At 35.9% G+C, this 22,497-nt stretch overlaps 4 protein-coding genes and 1 non-coding gene across 11 annotated transcripts; 4 read left to right on the top strand and 1 right to left on the bottom strand.

The window, feature by feature from the left end:
- Window positions 1-345: 345 nt before the first annotated feature.
- Window positions 346-4,720, top strand: LOC139896348 (SNF1-related protein kinase catalytic subunit alpha KIN10-like). 7 transcript variants are annotated; one of them, XM_071878979.1, is made up of 12 exons: window positions 346-658; window positions 775-858; window positions 1,990-2,207; window positions 2,317-2,501; window positions 2,596-2,778; window positions 2,872-3,003; window positions 3,103-3,288; window positions 3,397-3,486; window positions 3,602-3,685; window positions 3,784-3,915; window positions 4,162-4,398; window positions 4,490-4,720. In XM_071878979.1, the coding sequence occupies exons 3-12, from the start codon at window positions 2,021-2,023 to the stop codon at window positions 4,601-4,603; spliced, it is 1,530 nt and encodes a 509-aa protein (XP_071735080.1). In that variant the 5' UTR covers window positions 346-658; window positions 775-858; window positions 1,990-2,020; the 3' UTR covers window positions 4,604-4,720. The 7 variants fall into 7 exon arrangements, with proteins under 7 accessions (XP_071735080.1, XP_071735078.1, XP_071735079.1 ...); XM_071878977.1 differs by having other exon boundaries at window positions 775-854; XM_071878978.1 differs by having other exon boundaries at window positions 799-858.
- Window positions 4,721-7,984: 3,264 nt separating this feature from the next.
- LOC139896350 (SNF1-related protein kinase catalytic subunit alpha KIN10-like) lies at window positions 7,985-11,073 on the top strand. Its single transcript, XM_071878983.1, has 10 exons — window positions 7,985-8,177; window positions 8,268-8,452; window positions 8,844-9,026; window positions 9,135-9,266; window positions 9,355-9,540; window positions 9,640-9,729; window positions 9,807-9,890; window positions 9,979-10,110; window positions 10,303-10,539; window positions 10,630-11,073. The coding sequence occupies exons 1-10, from the start codon at window positions 7,991-7,993 to the stop codon at window positions 10,741-10,743; spliced, it is 1,530 nt and encodes a 509-aa protein (XP_071735084.1). The 5' UTR covers window positions 7,985-7,990; the 3' UTR covers window positions 10,744-11,073.
- A 1,787-nt stretch (window positions 11,074-12,860) lies between these two features.
- LOC139896351 (ARF guanine-nucleotide exchange factor GNOM-like) lies at window positions 12,861-19,245 on the top strand. The gene is made up of 3 exons (XM_071878985.1): window positions 12,861-12,917; window positions 14,271-15,044; window positions 15,566-19,245. Exons 2-3 carry the CDS (start codon window positions 14,358-14,360, stop codon window positions 19,079-19,081), a joined length of 4,203 nt encoding a protein of 1,400 aa, XP_071735086.1. The 5' UTR covers window positions 12,861-12,917; window positions 14,271-14,357; the 3' UTR covers window positions 19,082-19,245.
- A 575-nt stretch (window positions 19,246-19,820) lies between these two features.
- TRNAA-UGC (transfer RNA alanine (anticodon UGC)) lies at window positions 19,821-19,893 on the top strand. Its single transcript has one exon. It is a non-coding gene; the product is annotated as a tRNA-Ala (tRNA).
- A 1,274-nt stretch (window positions 19,894-21,167) lies between these two features.
- LOC139896352 (transmembrane emp24 domain-containing protein p24delta9-like) lies at window positions 21,168-22,210 on the bottom strand. Its single transcript, XM_071878986.1, has 4 exons — window positions 21,983-22,210; window positions 21,672-21,881; window positions 21,422-21,498; window positions 21,168-21,312 (listed from the first exon to the last, which is right to left on the bottom strand). The coding sequence occupies exons 1-4, from the start codon at window positions 22,208-22,210 to the stop codon at window positions 21,168-21,170; spliced, it is 660 nt and encodes a 219-aa protein (XP_071735087.1).
- Between the last annotated feature and the right edge of the window lie 287 nt (window positions 22,211-22,497).

Consider the following 22,497-nt stretch of genomic DNA (forward strand, 5'->3'; position numbering starts at 1 on the left):
GGGTATGTTTGTAGTTGGCTTTTCTTTGGAGTGTATGTCTTCAGCTTGCTAGTTTTTATTTTATAAATTTTAGCCCTTTAAAAACAACAACAACAACAACAATACCCAAATCCACTAAAGTAGAGTATGAGTGAGGTTAGATGTAGACAGTATTTCCTCTACCTAGATTAAAAGTAACTAAATGCAAGCCTCTTAAGGGGGAAAAAAAAATACAATCTCAATTATTTACCCCGTAATATTATTTAACAAAGGTCATTACACGTCGATACAAGATTTTATTTTTTTATGTTCATTATTTTATATACTCCGTATTGTTTTTTCACAACACAAAACCTTGCTCTCATTTGTTCCATCATCACCCCCATCCCTCCTCAAACCCTCAGTCACATTCTCAGTACCTTCCCCACCCTTTTTTTTTCTTTCTATTTTTGTAACAATATTTAATATTTATACATAAATACGTAATACATATACATAAGTATATCTATTTTTACATATATATACATGTTGATTTGCCAAATGAAACCTCAACTCATTCGATTAATCATCATACGCAATTGATTATACATCGCGCTTTTCGCCACAATTTCACAACCACCAGTCCTAATCAGAAAATAAGATTACTTTACATGATTTGACTTCATTCCTTTTACTTTCGGTTAGTCTATTCTCTAATTTTTCATTAATTTTCCCTTTTTTTACTGCATGAATTATGCTGATATATGTATGATGTATTATAGTAATTACCTAGCTCTGTTTCTAATTGTATTTTAGGTTTTTCTTTGTTTTAAATTTCAGATCTGTGGCTAATATCTGAAGAATCTTGCTTTTTCAATAATTGTTTCAGTTGCGTTGTATGTGAGATTCCCCTTTTTTAATTAATATATTTATTTCTTTTCTAAATTTAATGGAATTCAATTCAATTGCCACTCCTTTTTCCAGTTTTGTTTATTTCTATATGTTTAGTTAAGCTAAATTATGATGTAGAACTTTAAATGGTTGTTGTGTGATATGTGCATCAGTGATTTTGTTTTTAGGTATAATTATAGTCTTTGTATGTTTAGAGAGACTACTCAGAACTACTTAGATCAACTTGCTAGTTAGTTCATTTCTCGACTGAACTAGTGATCATCACGTATTCTCGCTGTGTTTGTTTTTATATATACGTTTCAGGTGAATCTACTCGTGCGCATATGCTTGAACCTGTACGCCTTTGTGTGTTTTTTTATGTAATAATTATCATTCCTTTTTTAGAAAACTTGTAACACTTTACATGTAGGGATTGCGAATTTCCCCTTTTGAGTGAATAATAAAGCTAAGTTACCTAGTTTTCCCTGAAGCCATCTTCGGGCATCATGGCAAAATATGTGTGATGATGCAGTTGGTTCACAAGGTTACTTTAATTTGAAATCTGAGAAATGATTTGGAATATCTTACTTTATCTTATGTATTAATGTCGGGATTAATCCCCGATTAATTGGATTTAGGGCTACTCCGACTCGACTAGCCTTAATTCGACTTAGAAGTTGGTCAATAGCTCAAAGTCAGGATTCATCGGTCTAAAACGGTCGAAGTTAAACTTGGTAAATTTTGAACTATTTGAACACTCGAACTAATATGTTTAGGTTTATGTATATTTTCTATCTATAATTACACCTGTAAATTTGAAATTTATTATTTAAATATAAGAAGTCCAATCGGATTAGTCCTTGACTTGGCCGGCTAGTCCCTACAAGGTCTCGGCCTATTAGTTCTCCCCTGTGATTTTTACAACCTTGATAATAAGGTAAATCAAGTTCAGACTCTTCATGAAATTTAGGAATCCATCTTAAAGATACTAACATAAATGATACTCTTACAAAGATCTCGTTTTAATGGACATCCGACATAAAAAAAATTGTTACGAATATTATCTCAGCTGTCGTGTTAGCTTGGTTCATCTAAGAGCTTATCCCGGATGATTTAGTGATGGCATATTTATTATACTAGGTTTGGGTCGACCATCTTGCAAGGATAAGCTATGGATGGATCAGGACGTGGTGGGAGCAGTGCGGAAATGTTCTTACGTAACTATAAACTTGGGAAAACACTTGGTATCGGTTCATTTGGGAAGGTGAAAATTGCAGAGCATACTTTAACTGGACACAAAGTTGCTATAAAGATCCTCAACCGCCGCAAGATAAAAAATATGGAGATGGAAGAAAAAGGTAGAAGCACTAAAACTCTGTCAACGGCAATACGAACATCAGATTTAAAGTTATTTGCTGAAAGTGTGTATGTATGGCTTTTAGTTTAATACAGTCTGGGCTTTTGCAGTTAGAAGAGAGATTAAGATATTGAGATTATTTATGCATCCACATATTATCCGCCTTTATGAGGTTGTAGAAACACCGTCAGATATTTATGTTGTTATGGAATATGTGAAATCCGGTGAGTTGTTCGATTACATTGTGGAGAAGGGACGTTTGCATGAGGACGAGGCTCGCAGTTTTTTTCAGCAGGTGAAAATTTGTCCACTCATTTGCTACAGTTGCGGGTCTTATATTAATTTTAATTTATCGGTTAATTTATACTCACTTCCATGGTTTGAAGCAGATAATATCCGGCGTGGAGTACTGCCACAGGAATATGGTGGTACACAGAGATCTTAAACCTGAAAATTTGCTGTTAGATGCCAAATGCAACGTTAAAATTGCAGATTTTGGTTTGAGTAACGTCATGCGCGATGGTCATTTTCTCAAAACTAGTTGTGGGAGTCCGAATTATGCAGCTCCCGAGGTATCAATCGGAAATTACTAGTTTCACCCTAATCGCCTTAATTTAAGAGGTCTTACTAAAATAAGTATTTTATTTTATATGCCGTTTATATAGGTTATATCTGGGAAACTGTACTCTGGACCTGAGGTAGATGTATGGAGCTGCGGTGTTATCCTGTATGCTCTTTTATGTGGGACCCTTCCTTTTGACGATGAAAACATTCCTAACCTTTTCAAAAAAATTAAGGTGCGCCTAATTTTTGGGATCTTGTTTTCATTAGAACTGTTAATTATCTTGATGCTAACTAATGCTTATTTGTGAATCATGTTGGCTTGTACTTTAAAGGGTGGAATATACACACTTCCGAGTCATTTATCACCTGGGGCTAGAGACTTGATCCCAAGGTTGCTCGTGGTTGACCCGATGAAGCGCATAACTATTCCCGAGATTCGTATGCATCCCTGGTTCCAGGCCCATTTACCGCGCTACTTAGCTGTTCCTCCACCAGATTCTATGCAGCAAGTTAAAAAGGTAGGAATTTGACAATATACTTACAAATCTGCAAGATACCCTTTATGTGTTATAAATCTGCATACATAAAAGTGCACTTCTTTTCCTGTTTTTTTCTTTTTGTTGCAGACTGATGAAGATATTCTTGCGGAGGTGATCAAGATGGGGTTTGATAGGGACGGCCTTGTTGAGTCACTTCGCAACCGTGTGCAGAATGAGGTGATTTGAATATTTTCTAGTTTACTGTTATTGTTATTATTTTTATCGTTTAGTGTATTTCTTTTTATTGGATTCCGTGTCATGATGTTATTTATTTATTTTTTAATATTGTCAGGGTACCGTTGCATACTACTTGCTACTGGATAATAGATTTCGTAACTCAAACAGTTATCTGGGAGCTGAATTCCAGAAACCTGTGGTTAGATTGTCTCTCGATATTGTTATATATTTTTCTTTTTTTCTTTGTAGCCTATAATCAAAGTTCAGTACTTCATACATTAGGTCTAACAAATGCAGGAGGGTTACAACCGTGTCAATGCAAATGATGCTGCTGCTTCAGCTTTAGCACAACGCCCAACTGGATACGTTGATTATCAAGGTGCAAATATGAGAAGCCATGTGGATAAGAAATGGGCTCTTGGACTTCAGGTTTTCTTACGCTTTTCCTTATTAGTGAATTGATTTTCTCGGTAACCACAAAAATCCACAGTTGAGTGCCATATAACAGTAATAAGATCAAGTTCTTTAATTTCGTAATGGTGACATTATTATACTGTTCATATGCCCGTGCTTTATAGTCTACCCTTTGGCCAATGAGACAGATTCTAATAGCTTGCAGTAGTTTTGAAAATTCGAGGTCATCGATTTTTTTTTTCTTATGGTTCATTTTGACAGTCTCGAGCCCATCCTAGTGAGATTATGACAGAAGTTTTAAAAGCTCTGCAAGAACTGAATGTGTGCTGGAAGAAGATAGGGCACTACAACATGAAATGCAGATGGGACCCTGGCCATGATGAACTTACTATAAACAACAACGTTATGCACAACAGTCACTACTTTGACGATGAGTCAACCATAGTAGACGCCGACAGCACCTCAAGCTCTCCCAATGTGGTCAAATTTGAAGTCCAGGTAACGTAATTTCCCCTTCTATTCATGAAAACTATTCACACGACACATTTGAACTTTCGTACTGATTGTCCTACGACGTGTGTTCTTATAGCTTTATAAAACTCGAGAGGAAAAGTATCTGCTTGATTTACAGAGGGTAAATGGACCTCAGTTTCTGTTCATGGAACTTTGTGCTGCATTTCTTGCGCAGCTTCGCGTGCTCTAGAAGAAAAGCTAGGCTGTATATATCAATCAAGTCTCATTTAGGGTTTTATGTTATAATCTCTTGTGAGCAGATCTTTTATTCTGCAACTCGTTAGACGAGACGCCTCAGTTTTCAACTTGGTAACGTTGTTAGTTTTTTTTTTTACCGAACGTAGTAACTTGCTTTGTTTTAGAATAAGCATTGCCGTTTTTGAGGGTGTGCAAGTCAATCCTACGCTCATGGTGAAACTGAAGACGATAATCGGGATATCACCAATACAATTATAAACACGAGATCATCAAAATTACATCTGTTTATAATTATACAATGGATGGCTGAATAACACTTTTAGTATCTATTTTACTAATCTATGATCTTAACTTTTATTTTCTTTATTATTTATTATGCAATCAAAATGTGATAGTTACCTCGATACTTGTATACATACACACATCAATTATTGTATCATGTGTATTGAAAACTTGTCATATGGATGTACTGGTTTTACAAGGTTTAGGGACATGAGATATGTAAACTCTAGGTGTATTGAGATTGTTACACAACTTTGAAAAATTATCATTTAACCGCATAAAAATATCGTACACTTAAATACCTTTTTGCAAAATTAATAAACAAGTGTCATATGCGATATTATTATGTACGTTAACTCGTTAACTCCTTAAATGCTGGATTATTTGTAAAATGACTTGATGGTCAGTATTTGGTTTGAAACCGTTTAACCCGAACACCAAACCGAAACCAAACCGGAAAAAATCAAACCGAATTTGAAAAACGGTTTTCGGATCGAGTCAAAACCGAAACCGAATTTGAATTCGGTTTTCGGTTCGGTGTTCGGTTTTGAAAATTCTGAATTCGGTTTAACCGAAAACCGAATTCAAAACCGAATTCAAAATTTTTATATATTTAATTTGTATATTTATGTTTTAATGCCATTATAATTTGGGATGCAATCAATAAAATAGTTTCTCATCAATATGACGATTTGATAGATCATATTATAATTATGTTACTCAAATTATTATGTTCTTCTTCTTAATAATAGAAGCAGTAAACGTCATAATTAAGCTGTAAATATTAATAAATCATCGAATTCTTGATAATTTAATAGTATGTTATTGTTTTAGGTTGTAAATAACTAAGACATTAGTAATGCCAAAATTAAACTACCATCGTTCTCAAATTTTTCATAATATTTGGTTTTAACCGAAAACCGAACCGAATCCGAATTCGAATTTGGTTTTCGGTTCGGTTTCAACTTTGAATTCGGTTTTCGGTTCGGTTTTGCCCAAAAAAATTTCAAAACCGAATACACCGAACAAACCGAAAACCGAACCGATGAACACCCTTCCCCTCATATAAAATGCACGTGAAATGATCAAACTGAATAAAACTAATGTCCAATTAACATTAACATATCCAGGAAAAATTGCAAACTAATGAATTATTCAAGTAAAAATAAAATAAAATGGTTCTGAAAAGAGTTTGACCAGAGTGTGTGCGTAATGCGTAATGCACTGGATTACTCGAATTATTCAAGTAAAAATAAAATAAAATGGTTCTGAAAAGAGTTTGACCAGAGTGTGTGCGTAATGCGCAATGCACTGAATTACTCTAAATTTACCCTCAAGCCAATATACTCGTTCACAGTCGATTTTTCGCTAATCAAATAAATATAAAATAAAATTGGACTATCTAAAATTTATGGCAATCCGTGTAATTTTTTCTTTTTTCTATTTATATCAAAGTTTTGGGAAGCAATAGAAACAATTTTTTTTGTTATATTTTTTTTTTTTTCAAGTTTAGCGAAATAATAAAAGCCTAATTAGTATTAATTTTCATGATTTGTTGTTGGGTGACCGTTTACAAAGCCTTTCCTTCTATTTCCTTGTTCCATTACCCCCTTCCTCAAACCCTCGTCACACACAGTACAACCTCTACCTTTTCTTTTCATTTCTTATTTATTTTATTTATTATTTATTATTTATACAAAATACGAATATATTTGTATCCATATATCCATATATATGTTGTTATATACATGTTGATTTGTGAAATTAACGGTAATATCAATTGATTAATGCCGTGCAGTTGATTTTACATCGATCCTTTCGCCACAATTTCGCGACCACCATTGCTAATCAGGAAAGACGATAACTTAACATGATTTGACTTCATTTCTGTTACTCTTGGTTAGTCCTTTTTTTTTTTTTGTATGAATTATTTTATATATGTATGTATTTATATGTTTATATTTATTTATATATGTATAACATAATACAATTGCCTGTTTGTAATGGTATTTTTAGGTTTTTACCTAATTTTGAAATTCAGATCTGTGGCTGATTTCTGAAGAATCTTCCTTTTTCAATAATTGTTTCAAATGCGTTTATATTCGAGATTCCCTTTTATTTGTATTCCTAATAATTTCCAATCGTCTCTCTTTTTCCCAATTTTGTTGCTTTTGTTTTATTACCATTTATAATTATAATTTATGATTAATATTTACATTTACATATTTATTATATGTTAATATATATGTAATCAAGTTGATTTTTTTGTTATTTGTCTATTTGGTTGGGATTTTTATTTTTTTATTTTTTTGTCTTTGTAAGTTTGTAAGTGTCAACGTGAGTTCATAGTAATTATAATGTGTATCAATCAATATGTTTGTTACGTCATCTTGACTGTACTACATGATCCTCACGTGTTTCGTTGAAGTTTGTTTTCATGATCATGCTTCCATGAAATCGCTCGAGTGTGTTGACACAAATTTGTGCAGTCCTTCTCGCGTGTTTTCATTCCTTCCTTTTTCCACAAAAAATGTACATTTTGTCAATTTCCAAGCTTGGAGTGCAAATTCCCCCTTTTGAGTGTACTTACGATAGAAACGTTTTTTTTTTTTTTTTTTTTTTTTTTTTTTTTTTCAAACTTGGGGTCTTCTATGAGTAATCGTAATCCTCCTCCTTGCCAAACTTTTAAGCTAAGTTCCCTAGTTTCCCCACATGTTGAAAAACTCTGTATTTGTGGTGTTGCTGTTGCTTCTCAATGTTAAATAAATTTGAAAATTGATAATACATTTGGAATACCTTTCCATTAATAGTAACGTATTTCTCTTTATACTCTTCAAGGACTTTAGAAATTCATCTTAAAGATATTAACGTAAAATATACTGGTACGAATAGCTGCTTTCAAGGGAAAGACGATTTAGATATTTATTAGTGTAGCTTCTTCTCTAGCTAAAATGGTTAAATGTGAAATGGATTCTGGATTTGTATCAATATTTTCACATTGATGTTAGAAGTCAACCAGTTAATTAAAATAGCTTATGAAAGCTTATCGTGGATTACATTAAATTATGTTCAGTCAACCATTTCTGTAAGATAAGCTATGGAGGGGTCAGGGCGTGGTGGGAGCAGTGTGGAAATGTTCTTACGTAACTATAAACTTGGGAAGACACTTGGTATTGGTTCATTTGGGAAGGTGAAAATTGCAGAGCATACATTAACTGGACACAAAGTTGCTATAAAGATCCTCAACCGTCGAAAGATTAAAAATATGGAGATGGAAGAAAAAGGTATAAATATAAACGTTGCCAATGACAGTAAATGATTTGCTGAAATTTTAAATGCATAGTTTTAATTTCATGTATTTTGGGCTTTTGCAGTTAGAAGAGAGATTAAGATATTGAGATTATTTATGCATCCACATATTATCCGCCTTTATGAGGTTGTAGAGACACCATCAGATATATATGTTGTTATGGAGTACGTGAAGTCTGGTGAGCTTTTTGATTACATTGTGGAGAAGGGGCGTTTGCACGAGGATGAGGCTCGCAATTTTTTTCAGCAGGTGACGACATATATCCCACTCATTTGCTGCAGTTCTGATGTTATATAAATTAGGGAGAGTTTCATTTACATCCTTACAAACTGCTCAAAGTACATCAATAGAGATAAGGTTGATAAAGAAGGGTATTTGGGTCAGTTAACTTATTAATCTATATCTATATCTAAATATATAAATAAGAATTTATAAATTAAAACCAATTGAAAAAAATGATTTAAATATGTGTTTTGATATATTTGAGTATTTTTAAGCTTTAGAAGGATATTAAGGTAACTTGATTTTTCATAAAGATACCTATGTAAATTGAAAGGTTTGTAAGGAAATATATGAAATTCCCCTTGTAAAATATCATTGGTTAATAATTTAATATAAACTCAAACCCATGTATGAGCAGATAATTTCTGGTGTGGAGTACTGCCACCGGAATATGGTGGTACACCGAGATCTTAAACCTGAAAATCTGCTGTTGGATGCCAAATGCAACGTTAAAATCGCAGATTTTGGTTTGAGCAATATCATGCGTGATGGTCATTTTCTGAAGACAAGTTGTGGGAGTCCGAATTATGCTGCTCCCGAGGTTTCAATCCTGACAATTATGAGTTTTGCCCAATTCTTAATAATTAGTGTTCAAGGACCTTCAATAATCTTCAAGATTCTTTTTATTAATGTTACTCCTTGTAAACAGGTTATATCGGGGAAACTGTATGCTGGGCCCGAGGTAGATGTTTGGAGCTGTGGTGTTATCTTGTATGCTCTTCTTTGTGGCACCCTTCCTTTTGATGATGAAAACATACCCAACCTTTTCAAAAAAATTAAGGTAATCCCGTTAACCATTATATGCTTTTTTACTAGAAATAAGTAATTAAGTAGTACTTGATTGGGAATCATACTTATTTGTTCTTAAGGGTGGAATATACACACTTCCAAGCCATTTATCACCCGGGGCTAGAGATTTGATCCCACGGTTGCTTGTGGTTGACCCAATGAAGCGCATGACTATTCCCGAGATTCGTATGCACCCCTGGTTTCAAGCCCATCTGCCACGATACTTAGCCGTCCCTCCACCAGATTCTATGCAGCAAGTCAAAAAGGTACGAATTTGATAGAATACCTTCAAATCTGCAATATGCTCTTTACTTTGTAAAATTCACAAGAAACAACGCATAATATCTTTTATTTTTTGGTTGCAGACTGATGAAGATATTCTTGCAGAGGTGATTAAGATGGGGTTTGATAGGGACGGCCTTGTTGAGTCACTTCGCAATCGTGTGCAAAATGAGGTAAAAGTAATTTAATCATGTACAGTACTTTAATGGACATCATGTCATGATGTCATGCATATATGTTATATTGTCAGGGAACCGTTGCATATTACTTGCTACTGGACAATAGGTTTCGTAACTCAAACAGTTATCTGGGAGCTGAATTCCAAAAACCCGTGGTTAGATTGTCTCTCGATATTATTATCTTGTTTGTCTTGGTTGTAATCAATGTTTTGGTACCTCTTACATATGGTTTAACAAATGCAGGAGGGTTACAACCGTATCAATGCGAATGAGGCTGCTGCTTCAGCTTTAGCACAACGCCCAACTGGATACATTGATTATCAAGGCGCAAATATGAGAAGCCAGGTGGACAGGAAATGGGCTCTTGGACTTCAGGTTGTAATGATATCAAGTTATTTAATTTCATCATTGCTAGATTAAAATGCTCATTACAACTTTGATTATTTGCCTGTGAGAAAAATGTATAGATAATTAGATTAGATAATTCATAAAACGGAAGTTGCTCTGAAAACTCTAGTCTGTCGAGCCCTTTTTTAGGTAATAGTATTTTATGGTCCATTTTGACAGTCTCGAGCCCATCCTCGTGAGATTATGACGGAAGTTTTGAAAGCTCTGCAAGAACTGAATGTCTGCTGGAAGAAGATAGGGCATTACAACATGAAATGCAGGTGGGATCCTGGCCATCAGGAACGTACTATAAACAACAACGGTATGCAGAGTAATCAGTACTTTGAAAACGAGTCGACTATAGTAGATGCTGACATCACCTCAAGCTCCCCCAATGTGGTTAAATTTGAAGTCCAGGTAACATGATTTATCATCGACCCTGTTGGTACCGTATTTCTGTGCGCCATAATTATCTTACTGAATACGTTATTGTGCGTACTTATATAGCTTTATAAAACTCGTGAGGAGAAGTATCTGCTTGACCTACAGAGGGTAAACGGGCCTCAATTTCTGTTCTTGGAACTTTGTGCTGCATTTCTCGCTCAACTTCGTGTGCTTTAGCCTTTAGAAGACGAGAATGAGCGTAGCCTGAAATGAAGACCGGCTTTCTCTAAGGAAATATTCTTGTGAAGAAAAGCTAGGCTGTATATACGGACCAAGTCTCATTTAGGGCTGGCTCTATGTTATCATCATCATCTATTTGTAGGCAAATCTTATGAGCAGATCTTTTTTTGCAACTCATTAGACGCCTCAGTTTTTAAGTTGTTAACTTTGTTAGTTGTCTTCTGTAACCCATAACTTTTATTTAGTTATGCGGTGATCATCATTGTAATCTTTACTTATGGGATTAATAAGTATACATGTTATGAGTTGAATGATGAACATCAAAAACAACACATTGCAGTACTACATGGTCATATAGTTATGTGCCGCATCATTGAAACTAAAATTAGATGATAACTATTGCGTAAATTTGAAACCAAGACGCTTGTAACCAGGCTAACAACATGGTCAGATACCACATGATCATGATCATGGTAATCCAGATTAAGCATTATCAGGTTATATCAATTGACCCGAATGATCTTCTCTTAACGTAATGATATCATTGTTACCGGCAATATACTCATCCGTGTCATTAAGAAAATTAGAGAAGATTGTATCTGAGAACTCTAATATGTCATCTTTTAACTCCTGTTGCTTCATGTCGTCATGATGATCGATGGTCAGCTGATAAGTGTTCTGAGATGAGACGCTCGCAGGCCATTGCTGCAGCTAAAGTATTGTTTTTAGTTTTGTGTCTATGAAGAAGCAGGTTTGTTACCTTTAAAGGGAGAGCATATTTTGTCAACGATGACTGCGGCGAAGGCCAAAAGTTGGTTTGAGTATTGGCTCCTCTTAATAAACAAGCAGCTTCATCTACGCCCTGGCTCCTTCTTCAGCTGTGTCGACGGTGCCTAAACCATACTCTAATCTTATGTATGGTGTCCTTGGCTTCCGCTACCCATCTACCCGCTGGCCACTGACGGACACCCACGAGTGCAAGTTTTCTAGGCGGGCTAGGAAGTGGACTATTGTAGTGTAGATTGTAAGGTGGTGTGGGAGAATGGAAAAATAAACAAGGAGAATGCTCAGAGGTTTAAAGCCATGGTGTCAGATTCGGGTGTTTTTCTAACAAAAAAGAGGCGGGTTCAGGTACTCCAAGAAAATCATCCAAAAAGAATGGGGCAGGAGGTGATGGCCCTTTTATCCTTCGCGATGAAGATTCCGAGGGTTCGAGAATGGTAATGCTTCGGGCGAGATGGAGGGCTCCTCCTTTTTTGAGTGGTTATTCGGCCTCTGTTATTTATCTGAAGGAAAACTTGTGGGTTCTTCGAACTATTCCTCAGTCGCACGAAATCTTCTTTGTATTTATCTCGATCGGGAAAGTCAGTTAGTTTTGAAAAGGTAGGGGTAAAATTTTAAAGCTGGAATCGAGAGGGAAGAATGCTTCTAAGACCGCGGATAATTTGGGCGTCACTTGATTGGGTGTTTTGTTTGGTTGTGTTCATTGTGCTTTGTCGCGCTCTTATTTTTATTGTCTTAGTTTTTTTGTTTGGTCTTACTCATGTTGGTTGGTATAGGAGGTTTAGGTTAGTTTGTTGTCTGTGTCTTCTCTGTTTTTTGTTTTCTAGGTGTCTTTGTTGGGTTGTTTGATTAGTTTTGCATCAGCCCGACTCGTCGTTAGATAGCTTTCAGGCTGGTACGTTTTACGTTTTTCGTCGCTTTCTAAGCGTGAGACTTGTCGGAGTCTATGTTTGTATTGTATTTTTTTGTTCAGCTCTTTTCATCTTTGATGAAAGTTCCCTTAGTTTATATACGTTATTGTTGTTTCGATTTTCTAATTTTTTGAACTGCGCAAGTTTTTTATGCACCTTAACAACAAGTCCTTAGGGATTTCGTTAACATTTTCCATTATTATTATAATATAATTTTGCATAGTTTTGTATTAGTACATGATTTGTTTTTGCTAGATTCTAAAGAATGATTGAATTGAATTTAGGACTACATAGAAACTGATCACTGCAAAATCACATCTGACCTTTTACCCTTACGTCCAAAAATAATCCCAAAATTAAATTAAGTTAAAATTTAAAATTTAGAATAATAAAAAAAAACAAACACAAAAGTAAAATCGAATTCAAGATCACACACAGTTCTCACAATTTCATCCCCTCCTGACGATGCAAAAAACGGTAAACTCTTTTTTTTTCTCCGATCTACGCTCTTCAATTTCGCTCTTTATAAATCATATCATAGCTTTTAACTCAATTCGCGAATCTTGCATTCTTGCTCTCTTTTAATACGATTTATATTCAACACTGATGTTGTATTAGGATCTATAATCATGGATGTATGTTTTAATTTTTAATTGAGAATGAAATGAAGTCGCTAATTAAGCTGAATATGGTGAGAATTTGAGGTGTTTTGTGCTCGAAGGTGATCAATTGCACTAATTGAACACATGTAATTCAGAGGGTTTTTATGAATTATTAATAAATTGTACTAATTAGGCAATGTAGGTGCATTACACGTACATATTATAAAATCATAATAATAAAACTTATTAGTGTTATTCTGTATAATGTTGCATTTTACACATACCATACCACAAGGTCATGTTTATAGCCTTAGCTAGTCAGCTACATAAAATATTAGAATACAAGCATATGTTGGTAGTTTAAGTGTTGCACATTATCAATTAGGAATGTACCTTACGCCGAAATAAGCTTGTTCTTTTACTAGTATTATAGGCTATAGCCTGAAATTTGTTACACCTCACATTTCAACATTATAATGCATCAGTTAGAATATGAGAGTTGTACACCGACATGGGGGAATTACTGAAGACTGGCTAGAGTTTTTAGATATATACTCTAAATAGGATCATTTGGTAGACGTTAATGTATTATCTTGTTTAATTGGAGTATGTTAAAGTTGATGTTATTAGACACATACTAGAAAGGTATTTCTGCTCTCAATTGTTTGATGGTGATAAAACAATGAAAAGCTAGATGAAAATAATAATGAAAATTACGGTCAAACAGGTCCGTTTGGTGTAAATTGGTTAACCTGCCTTCTCTATATTTGGCACTAATATTTGCTAGACTTTTCTAAACAAGGGTCAAAGTTGAACTCGTAAACTCAATCCAAACTGAAATACTCCGTATATAAATTGATATAGCACAATGGTACCATAGGGGCTTTGACCTAGCAGTGTTGGAGTAACCCATCAATCAAGAAGTTGTTGGTTTAAGTTTCATTTGAGACAAGGCATATATTGTATGTATGACTGTATATAATAGGCGGGGTAGGCTGTAGGTTGCGCCTGCAAGTCTAGTTGCAATATATGTGTGTCATTATTATACGAATATGCAAACAAAACTCATCTAGTAAGCTTTTGCAAGTTGCGCCTACAAGTCTAGATGCTACGTAGGCTGCGTAATTAATCTGTGTCTGTGGTCGCATTTTCTAGCTCTTTGTTCAGTTCCAATTTCAGCTGTCCACATTTGACGTTTTCTGTAATCGTGCATTTTTTTTACTTGAAGGTGGCTGTTATCTTCCAAGATTAGCTATTCTTATTTCCCATATAAAAGTTGGATGTAAACTTCATTGATAATTCATTGTCTCATCAAATGCCGGAAAACATGGGGTGCCCGAATCAACAATTCGAAACCGTCCCTGTTGCTCTCAAAAGCTCATCGGCATTTATGGTAAATTCTGAAATCGGTGCAGTTTTATCCGTCATGAGAAGAAACGTTCGGTGGGGAGGTCAATATCTGGAAGATGAAGATCAGTTTGATCACTCTCTCATCAAATCATTCAAAGAAATAAGAAGAGAAGTCTTCTCATGGAAAAAACAGTGGCATAATGTCGATCCGGTTTTGTATTTGCAGCCATTTTTAGATGTAATACAGTCTGATGAAGCTGGTGCACCGATAACTGGTGTAGCCTTATCTTCTATTTACAAATTTGTAACTCTTGAAGTACTTGATCTCGATACCGTAAACGTAGCCGATGCGTTGCATCTAATTGTTGATGCAGTGACTAGTTGTCGTTTTGAAGTGACCGATCCTGCATCTGAGGAAGTAGTGTTAGTTAAGATACTTCAGGTTCTATTGGCTTGCATTAAGAACAAAGCGTCGGTTAAGTTGAGTAACCAACATGTATGTGATATGGTGAACACATGTTTCCAAATAGTTCATCAAGCAAGCTCGAAAAGTGAACTGTTGCAGAGGATAGCTCGACAGACCATGCATGAGTTGGTCAGATGTATTTTTTCACATCTACACAATGTTGGTCCATCACATGTTACTGAAGAGGTAATGAAATATGATATATGATGTACCATAATCATTTCCATCTCATGAATATTTTCTGTATTATTATTATTATTATTAGACAAAATTACTGAGACAGTCATCCCTGTTGTTTGTCCAAATTTGCTAGTTTGGTCCCTGTGTTTTTTTCTCATCTAAGATAGTCCCTGTGGTTTACAGATCTTGGTAATATAACTGAGGGTCATCAATTTTACCCGTTAAATCTTATCATGTGTGAAACACGTGATGGGTTAAATTGTCCCCGGAACTGATGACCGTCAATTTTTCCGACTAAATTTTCACCCAGCTCGTGTTTCACACATGGTAAGATTTAACTGCTAAAATTGACGGCCGTCAGTACCAGGGACTATATTAGCAAGATCTGCAAACCACAGGGACTATCTTAGTCGGAAAAAAACCACACGGACCAAGCTAGCAGTTTTGGACAAACACAGGGACTATCTTCTTACTTTTCTCTTATTTTCATTAATAAAGTATGAAATTTTGTTATTATTCATTTGCAGGTTAGCAGTAAACAACAGGACAATGGTTACACTGGTTCAAGAATTGAACCCAGATCGAATCCTGTTACTGGTTCTGCAAATAATTCGCCAGGTACTCTAGTAGTTAAGGAAATCGATACAATCATCGAGGTTGGTCAGACCAAGGAGCTCGTTACCAGTGAACTGTACGGGGTTCCATGCATGGTGGAAATATTCCAATTTCTTTGTTCCCTTCTCAGTGCTGCAGAGAATGGGGGAGTGGGTCCCAGGTCTAACTCTTTATCATACGATGAAGATGTTCCGTTGTTCTCGTTGGGTTTAATTAACTCGGCTATTGAGTTAGCCGGGGCTTATTTTGACCAGCATCCCGAGTTATTAGCTTTGGTGGAGAACGATCTATTCCATAGCTTAATGCAATTTGGCTTGTCTAAAAGTCCACTGATTCTTTCAACAGTATGTAGCATTGTTTTAAACCTGTATCATCTTCTTCGCATGAAACTGAAATTACAGTTGGAAGCGTTCTTTTCGTCTGTGCTTATGAGAATTGCGCAAAACAAACACGGAGCTAAATATCAATTACAGGAGGTTGCCATGGAAACTATTGTTGATCTCTGTAGGCAGCCAACATTCATATATGAAATGTATGCTAATTATGACTGTGACATATCATGTAGCAATATTTTTGAAGACCTAGTCAACTTATTATCAAAAAGTGCATTTCCGGTGAACAGCCCGTTATCAGCGATACATGTTCTTGCTCTCGAAGGATTAATTTCCATGATTAATGGTATGTCTGATAAAATGGGAAGTGAAGTACCAGTATTAGAACCCGATCTTGAAGATGATGAGCTATTTTGGAAGGTGAAATGTGAGAATTACGAGAATCCTGATTTTTGGGTCCCGTATATTCGTAAGAAAAAGCACATGAAGAAAAAACTGATGGTTGGGGCTGATCATTTTAATCGGAATCCTGAAAAAGGTCTGCAATTTCTTCAAGGAATGCGTATGTTACCTGATACACTTGACCCTGTAAACGTAGCGTGTTTTTTGAGGTACACAATTGGGTTAGATAAGAATCGTGTTGGCGATTATTTAGGGAATCATGATCAATTCTGCGTTGATGTGCTTCAAGAATTTGCTAAAACGTTTGATTTTCAAGACATGAATCTCGACATTGCGCTGCGTGTTTTCTTGGAAACATTTAGATTACCAGGGGAAGCCCAAAAGATTCAAAGAGTCGTTGAAGCGTTTTCTGAACAATACTATCAGCAATCACCCGATACTTTAGCTAACAAAGATGCTGCACTCCTATTGTCTTATTCTTTAATATTACTTAATACAGACCAGCACAATGCACAGGTAAAAAAAAAGATGACTGAAGAAGATTTCATTCGTAACAACCGCCGAATAAACGGCGGAAACGATCTCCCACGCGAGTACTTATCCGAGCTTTACCACTCGATTAGTGAAAACGAGATTCGGATGACCCCTGTTCAAGGTGCCAGTCTCCCAACCATGACCCATGATAGCTGGGTCGGACTACTTCACAAATCCACACAAACGGTACCTTATATCACATGTGAATCTGGTGAAATGATCAGTAACGAAATGTTTACGATTCTATCGGGCCCCACTGTTGCTGCTCTATCTGTGATTTTGGATCTTGTAGAGGAAGAAGACGTGTTACAAACGTGTATAAATGGATTTTTAATCGTTGCTAAAATTGCTGGTTGTTATCATCTTGATGATGTGCTCGATGGTCTGCTTGTATCGCTATCTAAATTCACCACCCTATTGGTTCCCATGTCGGTTGAAGAATCTGTTTTTGCTTTCGGTAACGACACAAAAGCTAGAAACGCAACTACAGCAGTTTTCACAATAGCGAATGCGTACGGTGATTATATACGCTCGGGTTGGAGAAACACTGTGGATTGCATTTTAAGCTTACACAAATTGGGTCTTCTTCCGACCCGTTTAGCCAGTGATGCAGCTGATGATGTGGATCAAGTTTCAGAATCGGATCCAGAAAAATTCGTGTTACTTTCTCCACCAGCACCCATCGTGATATCCGCGGCCCATTCTCGAAAGTCGTCAGGTTTAATGGGTCGATTCAGTGAATTTCTTTACTACGATACAGAAAAACCCGCTCCTCAACCATCTCAAGAACAGTTAGAAGCTCACAAACATGCTGTCGAAACGGTTAAAAGTTGCCACGTGAATACTATATTTACCGAGAGCAAGTTTCTTCAATCCGAGTCTCTTTCAAATCTTGCGCGTGCGCTTATTTTAGCTTCGGGTCAATCTCATGAAGCGGGTGCGGTTTTTTGCTTGGAGTTACTGATTACAGTCACGTTAAATAACCGGGATCGAATTATGCTTTTATGGCCAGGTGTCTACGAGTACATAACTAGTATTGTTCAGTCTGCAGTTATGCCTAGTACTTTAGTTGAAAAGGCGGTTTTTGGGCTCATTAGAATTTGTCAACGTCTTCTTCCGTATAAGGAAAACCTAACCGACGAGCTTCTTAAATCGCTCCAACTCATTTTAAAACTTGATGCTCGTGTGGCTGATGCGTACTGTGAAAACATCACACATGAAGTTATGCGCCTCGTGAAAGCAAACGCTAGGCAGATTAAATCTCATCTTGGTTGGCGAACAATAACATCTCTTGTATCGATCACGGCCCGACATCCAGAAGCTTCTGAGCCTGGATTCGAGACTTTAGAATTCATCATGTTAGACGGGGCCCACTTGTTACCTGCAAATTTTGTCCTGTGTGTAAACGCAGCCCGACAATTTGCCGAGTCTCGAGTAGGTGACGTGGCACGGTCTTTAAAGTCGGTTGATTTAATGTCGGGTTCTGCTCGTTGCCTCATGAGATGGTCGGAAGCTATCGGGGATGAAGGGGAGACTGCGGTTAAATTGTATCAAAACATTGGTGAAATGTGGCTACGTTTGGTACAAGATTTACGAAAAGTATGTTTAGACCCGCGTGAAGAAATTAAGAACCATGCAATTTTGATGTTACAAAGTTGTTTGACCGGTTTACACGGGGTTCAACTTCAAGACGAGTTGTGGTCTCAGTGTTTTGATTTGGTTGTGTTCACATTGGTGACCGATTTACTAGAAATGGTGCAAGATAAGTCTCCAAGAGAGTACCGAAACATGGAAGGTACCCTTATTTTATCGTTAAAGCTTTTGTCGAACGCATTTTTACATTCTTTATCAAGTCTTTCGCGGTTGGTGTCGTTTTGTAAAGTATGGCTAGGGGTTTTAAGCTGTATGGAGAGGTTTATGAAGGTTAAATTTAGAGGGAAAAAGAGCGATAAAATTCATGAAACAGTGTCCGAGCTTCTCAAAAACATTCTGCTTGTGATGAAAACTAGTGGAATTTTGGTTCCTACTGATGCTGTTGGTTCTGATAGTTTTTGGCAGTTGACATGGTTACATGTTAAAAACATAGCACCTAATTTGCAGACAGAAGTTTTCTCCGAAAATGAGGTCGAGCAGTCGGTTCCTAATGCTAATTCGTTGTGATGGAAGACTAGTTTTTGAAATTTGATATGTTATATGGGAATGATGATATAAAGAGTTAAAGTTATAGGTTTTCATATATTTGTATACTTAGGTTGTATAATTGTTGAAAACATTTAGATGGGATTTTTATTTGTTCTTTCATAAATTTGTATACTTAGGTTTGTTTTTGTAGATATACATTGTTACTTCTGCATTAATGAACATGTTAAGATTACATTGGCCATCTGTTTGTTTGTGTCGAAGAAATACTCAATTTTTGTGGTGCAAATTTATAAAGTTATTACTATTTTGAATTAACGAGACAATCGTTTCCTGTAACCGAGGATGAACTTCCTTTTATCCCAGTAATGAGCCTGCTGATACCCAAATAACCTCTTAGGGACATGGATTGCACTGGATATGATCAAAAGATGGCATAATATGTTCACCCTTGTTTACTTGGCCATTAAATTGCTTTCATTGTCGTTTTTGGATCATCCATTTTGTTAATTGTTTTGTTCGTTCCAATCTTTCTACATGTGATGATTTGTATTTGTCTGTTACCATTGACCCGTTGACAAGAACCAAACAATACAACAAACCCGCAAGCTAGCTAGACCTAACTAGCGCAGTGAATACAGAAAATTAGAAATGGTTTCAGGTAAAAACATTTGTATCTGCATTTGACCATTTTATGTTGTGCATCATCACAAATCTTTCTCGGTTACTAAATATTTTTTATGTCGCAAACTTATCAATCGGGGATGTAGCTCAAATGGTAGAGCGCTCGCTTTGCATGCGAGAGGCACGGGGTTCGATCCCCCGCATCTCCATTTATTTTAAAAAATTTATAGCTTATCTACCATTTTATTTTTTAATTAATATTTGGATTAGATTTACTTTTTTTTCCCTTCCACTTATGTATAACTAAATTAGAAATATAAGATCACCGAAGGAGAGATTACATTGTTCCACAAATTTTTTTAACTGCACTTGCATAAAAGATAAAACTGACATCCAAAATTATGATAATGTGGTTCTACTTGTTAATAGATTGGTTGCATTTAGCGTCCACAACTATGTGAAATAACATCTGATGATTTTGGAATATATGGAAGGACTACTTGAAGAGATGTTCAACCCTCATCTATGCCATGATGTATCCACCCATGACACCTTTCTCATATCGTTTGGGGGTAAAGGGAGGGGGGTTTACTTGGACGTGCCCTTGGATCGGTTTCAAGGTTTCCTCCCGGTCAGCGATGGGGGCGGGGTTATTATCGCTGCATCGGCATAGTCGAAACGGGAGATGATCGCAACGGGTGGTTTAGTCCCCCTCGGATGATCCCAATCGCTGTTAAAATTTTTTTTTTTTTTGTTGAGATAAGAGTGTTGCTTATATGCAAATTTTAGCAAGGGCATTCCATAGCCACGACCGATGAGTGAGTTGGGTACGCCTCACATTAGGAATAGGCAGTTGGTTGGGGGCCGGTATGGGTTGCCGGTTATCCACATTTTTTTTCTTCCAAAAATCCAAAATTAATTGCAGTGAGGTTCATAGAGAGGAGAGCTTTGATGACGACGCCGTGAAAAAGAAACATCACAACAACCGCAAGCACTATGATGATTAGATGAAGCTTGGTTTGTCGTTTGATGCCTCTCCATATGCTACTAGTATGAATAGAGGGTTAAAATTTAAAGCTTGTGATGCTGTAATGTATTACATTACCATCACAAACTGGTTTCTGGTTTTCATGTTGTTTTGTGAAAACCTTCCCTGCATTATATCCAATCAAAAGGTATTGTTTGGTAAGTTGTTTGAGCCTTGTGGTTTGTAATAATACAAGTCCCAAAATCTCACAGGTAGAAATCAATTTTTTTTCATTATATTTTAATGACAATAAAGTTTGATAATCTAATGAGCAGCCATGATCATTGCAGTTAATTTACAGGTAGAAATCAAATGTTTCTCATTACAAGCATGTGCTAGAAAGTGTAAACTACAAAAATGTGAATTTCAACAACATAAAAGAATCAGAAGATTATCGATCTTGTATGAAATACTATATAGTAACAGAACCATAGTAAAGATTGTTTGAAGAGAAAACTAAATGAGCTTCTTTCTCTCAAAAAAAGCCTTCAAATGCCATAGCTGCAGAGCAGCCACTGATAAGCAAATTACAAGTGAGAAAAAACCAAAAGTTGCCATCTTTGAATTTGTTGATCTTATTAAATGTTGCATCATTTCCTCCCTACATAAACACGATTAAAACCGTCCTTAACCTGTATAAACTACATGCGCACATTTTGTAGATACAAAATCAAGCGTTAACTGATAAAACGAAGATTTCCGATGCTTACCTCTCACGAAGATTGAACATCTCTTCATGAACAGTCACCACTGTATCATATAGTTTCTTCAATTCAAGTTCCATCATCTGTCAAAAACACGTGCGGATTCAGAGTTAATTTTTTTTTGGTGAATTTATATGTTAAAGTTCGAAGTTTTAAGCTATTATATTGTTTTTTCAATTTATTAACTGTTTGTCCTCGTTGAAAAAAAATCCTGGATCTGCCGACTTGCGAGTAAAAGAGCAAAAGAAAAACTTACTTCAACCTTCCCCTTTTTAGCCACTTTAGACCAGTCTTTTGCAGCCAAACCCGATTTCCAATCAAAATCAATCGACAACGTTTTATCCGGAGATTGTTTAGTCGCCCAGAAACAAGCCATGTAATCACCAGCCTCACCCGCAGTGAATGCAAAATTACCAGAATCTTTACGGTCTGCGTAATGATAATTGTTCCCTAAGGGTGAAGTTACCTGTATTAATTTAATTAATCATATTACACAAAACAAATCTCCATACATTACAATTCACAATAATCAGTTATAAGCAGATAAAAGTTGTTCAAACAACGTACCCTGACGGTAACACGATCTTCTTCAGACAACAAGCCTTCTGCAGAGTTGACGATGCTATATTTGCCTACGGTCATCGCGTTGAGTTTAATGTCTTCGGTTATACATTTCGTGGCTCCTGTTTTTAGATCAAACCTCATCCCTTTAACAATTGTTGTTGTTGATGTTAATTCTAATATTATTACCACAAACACCAAAAATGTGGTTGATAGGTTTATCGATCTCCACATTTTATTGAATTATTTGGGAGTGAGATATAAATAAGAAAAACTTAGATTTGGCAATGCATGAAAGGGATAAAGATCTATGTGAAGGCGGATCAATTGTTTTTGTTCATTCCCTTTTGTACAGAATTAACAACCAAATAACGAACTCAACCTTGTAACGACGTCGTTTTGCAATTTAAAAGTGATGATACAATTTTTTGTTGAGAATGCTGATTTGAAATAAACTGGCCTGGTAATTAACGAAAAAAAAGGAAAAATAAAAGTTAAAAACTATTTATAGATGGCATGGA

Source organism: Rutidosis leptorrhynchoides, chromosome 3, assembly GCF_046630445.1.
Source record: "Rutidosis leptorrhynchoides isolate AG116_Rl617_1_P2 chromosome 3, CSIRO_AGI_Rlap_v1, whole genome shotgun sequence".
Taxonomy (NCBI): domain Eukaryota; kingdom Viridiplantae; phylum Streptophyta; class Magnoliopsida; order Asterales; family Asteraceae; genus Rutidosis; species Rutidosis leptorrhynchoides.